Source organism: Macrobrachium rosenbergii, chromosome 47 (assembly GCF_040412425.1).
Source record: "Macrobrachium rosenbergii isolate ZJJX-2024 chromosome 47, ASM4041242v1, whole genome shotgun sequence".
NCBI lineage: Eukaryota > Metazoa > Arthropoda > Malacostraca > Decapoda > Palaemonidae > Macrobrachium > Macrobrachium rosenbergii.
Genome location: NC_089787.1, coordinates 9,947,210 through 9,957,372, shown reverse-complemented (window position 1 = coordinate 9,957,372; position 10,163 = coordinate 9,947,210). Strand labels below are relative to the sequence as shown.

Here is a 10,163-nt window from a genome sequence, read left to right as displayed (position 1 = left end):
TAGAAGAATTTGTCTTCCTTAATAAGGATGATTCTTAGTGCAACCAGTATTGTATAATACCGACATAACAGTATATGCAAAGTATTAAAATGACAAATTTTTCGAGGTGGGATGCAGTATTACTTTAAGGAATTTGACTTGTATAAACGAATAAAGAAAATCTTGACCATTCCGCTTGCTAGATTATACAATAGTAAATTGAAAATGTAAAGGGCGTAACAAAAAGTCAGTGGTATTCCTTTACCAATAATTACCAGGGATGACAATGTTGAGGCAGCAAGGACTCACAAATAAACAAAGACTAATTACTATTGAATTTGCAAGATTTGTAGGCATGCCCAACAGCATCAACCATTAGCATTTCTGTTTGGTGGCCAGTATATATTTGGGCTATGTTTAGCCATTCATGCTTTACTTCCTTGCAATTTCAAGATAATTTTCTTCTTTAACTCTCATATTGGCCAATTAAAAGAGTGAAATGTACTTCTTGTGACAGAGAAACAAAAGCCATATTTTTTTACTGAACATCGTTTTAGCCGAGTCTTTTTTTTTTTTTTAAATTAAAAGAGATTGTTGGAAGTTAATGGTATGATTTGAGATTAATGATCCTAACTGCTGGCATAGAACCGCTTTTGTAAATGTTTTAGACTTTGGAAGTATCGAGCAGTTACTATGTCTATTTTTTAACAAAGTAAATTTTGTTCTGTTTCTAAAAGGCTGTCAGAGATATCGTCACCCAGAGTTCGTCTGTGGAGAGATGCGGTAATGTTTTATAGTTTGCTGAAAGAGGTTAGACTTGCTAATAATAAGGCTAATATTTATTCCCCGTCATACTCATCATATTTTCACAAGCAATCTATATCCATAAAATATTGTTTGTTGACTTTCTAACTGATAATAAGATTTAAAAAAAAATATTACTTCACGTTAAAACAATGTGAGTTGCTCATCTCTCTCCTTTTTGTCCCTGAACAATTCCATTTTGCTTCATACCGGAGCATAAAATATTTTACTGAGTCGTTGTGTTTCGGAATCATGGCCTTGAACTTAAACAATATATTGTGAATACATTTAGTTTTTAATGTATCAATTAACCAAATTCTTAAGATAAACTGTAATGCATGTGACCCTTTCAAGTTTCATTTTAGCTGATGTCTAATTCCAACAATATGATTATGTTGGAAGATATAGGGAATCCGGACACCCCATTCCTAGTATTTGCAAAGAATACTTTCATTCTAGACTTCAATTCCCAGCCGATGGAATCGGTATTCCCAAAGTAATGAGTAATGCCCGTCACAGGGAATAAGTACAGTCATCCCTAATCCCATCAAATGGAGTAGGCATCTCCACTTCAGTTCCAATCATACGTAATCTGTATCAGCGGATAAATTCTCCTGAAATGATTTCGATTTCGGTTTTCCTATTCAAATTTCTATGACAGGGAATTTGTACGAGTATTTCCATTGTATAGGAACATCAAAGCGAAATATTCATTTGCTCAACTCTGTGAAGTGCAAGAACAGATGAATATTTGATTGACGACTCGTGATTCCAGCGTCCTGAATATAATTTTGTATAATTTATGTCTTCCTCGCCGGTGATTGCTATTTGCACCTCTGTTTTTACATCCAGTGATTTACCCAGTGCAGCCATTTAAAACATTTTACATTCGAGGTAATCAGTTACCTATATAATTTACGTGCTCACGATTATATTTTATTTTAGAGAATATATACATTTATTTCCCCAGGTAACATACGATAATAGTTACCTGGGGAAATAAATTTATATGCACAATTTACCACTGATATATTTTACTCTGAGAAGTCATTTGCCTATATTATGTACCAAACTTAGGATAAATTTTATTCTTGGAAACTATGATTTACCATGACAATCAGTACGTCAAATTTTGAGGTTTTATTTCTTACTATCTAATTTTGTGTGGAATTGTATTGTGCCATTCTCCCTACTTTTTCTTACTGAATTGATACTGATTGCTAAATATGATTAACTTAAAATTTATCAAGAATGCATTGCTATTCATAATAATTAATGGGTACAGAGAACGCAGTATGAATAATGTATAACTATAAATATGTGTCCTCAGCCAAATGACTCGAAATTTTGACAATGCTTTTGAGCTCTTTTTTTTTTTATTTATGAATGCAATAAACGCTAAAGTTAACAGATGCTGCGCATAAAGTTAGTGCAAAGAATTATGTTTTTAACTATTAAAAAAGATCAATACCTGTGTTTATTTAGTCACATCATTTGCTTAGAAAAATTCCCATTCCAAATTTTCCCTTTCATTAGGAAAGGCCTAATATTATAGGAGAAAAATGAAAATGATAAATTGATATAATATTCCTATAGAGGGAGAGAAGGTTTTAACTGATAAACTATAGCAAGTCTGTAAAATGACACTACTTGAAAATTCATGTCTGCAAAAGGTTTACTTGAAAACCTCATGTCAAAAGTAACTTTTCCCCAGCATAACCGTGCTATCAGATGACAACAAAGTTGAGATTTTTTTAATAAGAAAAAATCCAAAGAGGCGATGAAAATTAATTCCACATGTTTCTTTTTCATGTGATATTTTCACCCAATATGACACCAGGCAAAAACCACGGGTAGAGAGGAGGAAGTTTGTTAAACTGATGTAAACTTGTACAGGTGTCAACATACAAAAGGTCTCTCTTAATTAAAAGAACCATTTTCGGGAAACTGTAACGTCACGTTCTGATTACACGGAGTGTTTTATAATAAATAAATTTAGAAAGGACAAGAAAATGGCCAACCGTCTAAATCATACTTGAGTCTGATTTGAACCTTCAAGTTTTCCAGGCCGAAACATGTCACTGGATATAAAAACTCAGCTCGCTGTTTGAGAAATACGAAGAAAATAATGCTGTGTTTCACAGAACTTTCGTATAAAATCACTGTCAAGTCGCAACCACTTCATGGTTAATTTCGGAGATGAAAGTGGAAATAGAGCTGCTCTTCCTTCATATACTTGTCCAAGAAGAAAGCGTGTTTCTAACAACCATAACGCTAGTCCACATATGCTGGATGATGAGCAGAGTTTAAAAGGGAAACTGAGCATGTTCAGTAACTGACATTATTCACGCCTTGCATTATCTAAAACCAGTCAACGAAGGCCTAGACAGGAGATTTATATAGGACCACGCAATTCTTCACATAAATAATGGACCACGCAATTCTTCACATAAATAATGCAAGCCAAACCGGCACCTTGCAGGAGACAACAGGTGATCCGCAAAGTCTATTAAATTTGACTGTTTGATACGGCAGATCCTTAAACTTAGCATGTTGGCCACTCCACGCAAATGTGCGAAAACGTCAACAACACCAAAAGACCTACAGTAAGTCCACGTCTCAATACTACAGGGGAAATCACGACCAAAAGGGAATTATAAAAGTCTTCCAGTCCCGCTGCAATTAGAATTTTACCCACACACACGTGCGCTGGTGTATATAATTTATATATATATATATATATATATATATATATATATAGGTATATATATATATATATATATATATATATATATATATATATATATATATATACACACAATAACACGTGCGCTGGTGTATATAATTTACACACAAACACATATATATATGTGTGCATGTTTGTGTGTGTGTCTGTGTTTGCTGTATGTAAGAGTCTGAGCATGTGTGTGTCTGCTAACACAAGAAGAAAGCGTTTTTTCAGGGCAAGTATGGTAAAATTTTCTTTGCATTACATTGCACCTAACCATGCCAACTATTCATTCGAAATGAGTAGCTTTCCTGTTAGAGAACTTAATTGGTTGAGAGAGAGAGAGAGAGAGAGAGAGAGAGAGAGAGAGAGAGAGAGAGAGAGAGAGAGAGATAGGGAAGCCACAGACTAATTATCACGTGGTAAGTCCGAGTAAAAGAATTGGAGGCTAGCTTAATCGGTGAGAAGTCCATTACCCCGTCCTGTAACGCCACTTCCCAAAGCTTCTGGTCTCTAGTTGCCTACAGCTCAGCTCCAGGCGGATCCTCAATTTGGAGGGGAGGAGTGATGGCCGTTTTGTGCACTAGATCATCGAACTTGACTGAATGCTGGAAGAGATTTTGGCTTATAGCTGTTGGAGCAATGCACCTAATGGAAGAATCTGTGTCGCTATGGAAGATTTAAAAGGGTTATGTTCAAAATCTGCTTCAAATAGAGAGAGATCGTGGAGAGAGAGAGAGAGAGAGAGAGAGAGAGAGAGCAGTTCCTAAATAACAAATTCTGTTAGGATTAAGTCTGGTCAAACTGAACGTAGCTACGGAGATCGCCAAAGCTGCCTCCAGGAGATCGACCAGACATGAAATTTAGTTTGCGCAGGAGTTACTAGAATATAACATACTGTACAAACATATCGTTAGTATCCAGTTCACTATATCTCGGGAATAACTATACCTAAGGGGAAATTAAATCGATGAGTGCGGTCGTCATCGGAGGGATTCGAACTGCTACCTGGTTTAGAAACACCGATGTACAGTGTTTTCTGACCACTGAACCTCCAAGAAAAGTATAATTTTATATTGATTCTGCTCTACATATACTTGTCGAACTCATAATTAGTCACATATTACAAACATATCAATCAGCAATCATGGTGGGGGTGGGTTGATACTAATTCTAAGTACAAATACTTGAATTCGACAGGCATTTGTACTACAGTAGAGTCGATTTCAACTTTACTTCTCTAGATGGGTTAGTAGTCAAAAGTCTCTGTTTATCATTGTTTCTAAACTAGGTAGCGATTCGAACTCAATAGTGACGAAGCATTTATCAATTATAATTTTCCGTTATAATTCCCGTGAAAAAGATTCCCGGCTTCTGTGAATTGATATTAAAACGATATTTAGCTTAATATATTTATCATAAAAAAATGTCACATACACAAATATTAATATACACACACACATTCATTATCAATAATATTATATATATATATATATATATATATATATATATATATATATATATATATATATATATATATATATACATATATATATATATATATATATATATATATATATATATATATATATACATATATATATAAATATTAGAGTATATATATATATATAATATATATATATATATATATATATATATATATATATATATATATATATATATATGCATATATACATATATACACACACATACATATATATATATATATATATATATATATATATATATATATATATATATATATATATATATAGTTTTACTTAAATCACAAAAAGTAAAACGTCATGATAATACGAACAAAGTAACAGCCACGAAAGAAAGAGTGAAACAACAGATGCTAAGTACTTTCTGTCTAATTACCAAGACACGGTCACAGCAACTAAAAATATAGAGACAAGGACATATATATATATATATATATATATATATATATATATATATATATATATATATATATATATATATATATATATGGTCGGTATAAGTTCTAAGGAATACAAAAATAGTTGTGAGATCACCAAACTGTCAACAGATAAACATCGAAAAATCTACCTAATGGTGATCTTCTTTATTTTGTCTTTCAAATCCTTCTGGAACATATGTTTTGTTACAGGGTCAAAAGAAAATAATCGTGGGTTTGAATTAAGGTTATATTCCCAGGCCAACTGAATCATAACAGATTTCAATAAGTTCCTGGAAATAGCTTCATTACTTTAGTAATACTTCTTGCCTGGTGAAATATACGGGAACCTCAGACAGAAAACGGACCACCTTCAGTCCAAATTAAACAAGAAGTTGAAAACTCTGATTAAGGAAAGTGATTGGACAAAGAATGCAAAAAAAGACGGTGTGGTGGTTTGTCATTTCTAATTTCAACTAAGCCAACTGCATTATCTATAGTGTCATCGATTAATACCTTTGGAAAATTCAGTAACCTTTGGTTCTGTATGTGATATCATAAAAGACTCATATATATAAATGAATGATGTGAAATTAATTTCAGCACGTTATAGAAATGCTCTTGGCTGAGTTGAAAAACGATAAAGCACTACAAATAACTAAAGTTTTCGATAAGTCCAATTGTAGTAATGAGATAAAGAAATAGATATGACAAAACAAATGAATGTTAGTGGCAATAATACTACTCAAAAATTAAACAAGAACCCTTAGAGAAGTAATAAAATTTGAGTAAATAAAAAGAATCCTGAAAAACATCAAAGTTCTCACAAATCAGTTTTTTAACAAATTCACCTTTCTCATATCTATATGCTAGTAAAACACATTGTAGGGTCCCACGCACGCACACACCGTCCATCCTTACCTGGCTAATCTCACAACGAGGATCTCTCTATGTCAAGCACATGCATACAAGAAACACAGCAGATGTCACGCATCCTGTACATGTAATGATCATCTTACTACCGGGATGTTATGTTAAAATGTGGTTGTCTAGCACGCACAATGTCAGCATTCCACATAAGTATCATAACTTCATTTGTGCCTTGTATATTGAATTATGTACATCTTTCCATCCTCCAACAAACACAATTGATTGTACTCTGAACTCTGTTTTGTTCACCTCGTGTCAGGCACTACATTTCCCCTCACATTTCTGTTTGTTGTTTGAACAAATTAGGGTCAGACGCCTCTACTCATGCGTTTGCTACATTGCACCACGGAGATGACCTGCCCAGCCAGCCCAGCAATGCCAGCCTCTCCAGCAACACCATTGCCACCGCCTCCATATGTCTGCCCTCATTTATGCCCCACAACCCAGAAGCTGGTTCTTCAGGGCAGATAATCTTGCAGTCGAAGAAAATACATCCTCTGCACACAAAGCAGACTCCGCCTCACCCTTGCCAGACAATGTTTTCGAGTAAGTCGCAGGACGGCTCATAGAACTTCAAACCCGTCACCTATGAATCACTGCACTGAAGGACCAGCTGAAGTCATCCTTCAGCATGCCACCTGCCCTAAGAGCCAAGAAATTCCTGGACAATGTGGGAGCAGCCATATGAGATGAGCGACCATCGCATGTCAACAAGCAATTGCGGTGGGTAGTAATGCTACCTGTCACAGATGGCCAACCTGAGTCAATCCTGGACCTTGTGAGAGAGGTCCTCCTCACAAAACTGCCCCACCAAACAGTGGCAGCCATGCCCAATGCCTCCACCATGCCCATTGAAGAATTCCTAAGTTTGATCAGTGCAGTACACATGGCCCACAAGACAGCAGAGCCCACCCAGCCACCAATTGCAGCAGCATCACAACAGTCCCAGCAGTCAACCAAGATGAAATCCAACAGCGACCCAGAGGGACTGACTGTCTCTATGCACAAGCGGAGCTCCCCAAACAATTCATTAAGGGGAAGACAAGACAGAAGCAAGATGAACCACCAGAGAGAATGTGCTTTTTCCATTGGAGATTTGGAAAAAAGGTCTGCAAATGTAACAAAGGCTTCCTGTTAAAAAAAAAAAAAAAAAAAAATGCAAGAGGGTCACATTCAAGACCCAAACAACTAAACGTCAGCGGTGGGCAGACCAGTTGCCTCGTAAGAGATGTTGCGCCTGCTTACCTGTCTTTCTTCCAGATACGAACACAAGGGGTCCAAGTGTTTCTTCATCAGGAACAAAAGATCGAACACAGAATTCCTCTTGACACCGGGGCATGCAAATCATTTGTGCCAGCCAGCCTGCATGAGCAACTCAACCCCGCCCCACCCACCAACCTCCCCATTCCCAACGTCAGTGGAGCACCACTCAAGATGTACAGTAAGCGGAATATGAATGTGTCATTCAACGGGAAAGACTACAGTTGGACTTTCATCATGGCAGATGTGACGCTAGCTCTTTTAGGAGCAGACTCCCTAAAAGCACACAACCTGCTAGCGGACAAAGCATCAAAACAACTGATCCCGAAAACAGTTTCACATTGTCACCACAACAGCAGAGACTACAAACACACCCCATGACAGCAGCTACCCCACTGCCAGAGATACGCCAACTTCTACAAGACTACCAAGATCGTCTGCAAAGACAACCTGCAGCAGGACTTAACCAAAACAGCAAAACAAAAAATCCAGCACCACCATATAGAAATGGAAGGCCCTCCAGTCCACGCACGCTTCAGACAGTTAGCCCAAGAGATACTTGCCTATGGCAAACAATTGCTCAAGGAAATGGAGAATGCAGGAATATGCCAACAAGCCCCCAGCCCATGGCATCCCCCCTCCACATGGTACCAAAACCCGAAGGAACATGGTGCCAGTGCGGAGACTACTGGTGGCTAAATGTCAAAACGAAGCCAGATAGATACCTGTTGCCCAACACAGCACATATAACCAAGCAAATGAACGGAGCAAAGATCTTCACCAAAAGAGACCTGCTGAAGGGATACTTGCAAGTTCCAGCTGTGAAGGAAGATATAGAAAAGACAGCGATCATCACCCCCTTCGCCACCTACATGTTCAACTACAGCGGTTTCATCCTTTGGAATGCAGGAGCAACCTTCCAAAGACTTATGGACGAACTGCTGGGTGACCTTCCCTTCTGTGTGGTCTACGTCAACGACATCCTCATATTTAGCCCCAACCTCAATCAACATCTGAAGGACGTCAAAAGGGTACTGCAAATACTAAAAGAAATGGACTCATAGTAAGAAAGAAAAGTGCAAATGAGCAAAGAAAACAGTGGAATTCCTGGGATGTCAAATAAGCCCAGATGGTATTAAACCCCTCCCTGAGAAAGTAGAAGCAATTACTGATTTCCCAAAACCAACAAAAATTAAAACAGTACAAGAATTTTCAGGACTAATTGATTATCATCACAGATTTATCCCAAATACTGCTAAAATCATGAGTCCAATCTATAAATGTTTACGAGGAAAACCTAAAAAATTAAGTTGGTCAGAAATTCAAGATAATGCATTTCTTTCAGCAAAATAAACAATAACCTCTGCAGCCACATTGATGTTTCCTCTACCCCATAGGTCCATCACTTTGATGATTGACGCGAGTAATACAGTGATGGGCGTGGTACTAGAGCAGGACACAGGTGATGGTCGTCAGTCGTTGGCATTCTTCGGTAAGAAGTTAACGTCAGTGGAACAAAAGTACTCCACATTTGACAGGAAGCTTCAAGCAGTCAAAAAGCCATCCGTCACTTCCACCACATGCTTGAAGGATGGCAGTTCATTGTACAAATGGACCACCAACCTTTGATGCACTCCTTTGCAGATGCATTGTCGGCACAACAACAGCATCACCTATCAGCAATAGCTGAACACTCATGCACCATTAAGTATTTGAAGGGTTCAGCAAACACTGTGGCAGACACACTTTAGAGAAATTGCCTATCCCAAAATAGTAGAGGCGTAAAGAGACTACGTGGACCTATAGTGACTGCAGTGGGACAACCCTGCCCTTATGTGGAGTGACCTGTCAACCAACAATGGATAGACGAAACAAGTACTGGGCGACCTCACCCCTACCTTTCATAAAGCCTCAGAAGAATGGATTTCAACCTGGTCCGCAACCTGTCCCACCCATCAGTCTGGGCAACTGCCCGAATTTTAGCATAGTGGTGCATCTGGTGGGGAATGAAAAAGTACATAAAAAACTGGACGAGAGAATGCCTCACATGTCAGAAGTCAAAAATAACAAGACATGTAGAGAGCTGAATAAGAGAGTTCCACACAACACACCGCCGACTCACCCACATCCACGTTAACATAGTGGGACCTCTAACCCCCTCCAAGGGGTACAGATACCTTTTCATCATCATCGACAGAAATACCAGGTGGCCCGATGCAGTACTGATTAAGAGCAATAGAGCAGAGACTTGTGTGAAAGCTCTCATCGGATGGGTCAGCAGACACAGAGTCCCGCAGATCATCATGAGCTACAGGGCGGCCAACTTCACATCTGCCTTATGGAACACCCTTGCAAACAGTTTGGGGACAAAGATAATACACACGATGGACTACAACCCAGAAGTTGACGGCATCATTGAAAGGTTACACCGGTTGTTGAAAGCATCACTTACGGCTGGATGTCAAGGCAGGAGTTGGAGAAAGGAGTTACCTTGGGTCTTACTGGACCTGAGAACGTCACCACACGTGGCATTCAATACAT

General features: G+C 37.9%; 1 protein-coding gene across 1 annotated transcript in view; it reads left to right on the top strand.

Moving 5' to 3' along the window:
- Positions 1-9,056: 9,056 nt before the first annotated feature.
- LOC136830849 (uncharacterized) overlaps positions 9,057-10,163 on the top strand; it is a 1,277-nt gene continuing 170 nt past the window's right edge. Inside the window, exons 1-2 of the mRNA XM_067090827.1 lie at positions 9,057-9,226; positions 9,796-10,163. The exon at positions 9,796-10,163 is cut by the window's right edge and continues 170 nt beyond it. Of these exons, the coding sequence (XP_066946928.1) occupies positions 9,057-9,226; positions 9,796-10,163 (538 nt within the window). The remainder of the gene's footprint in view (positions 9,227-9,795) is intronic.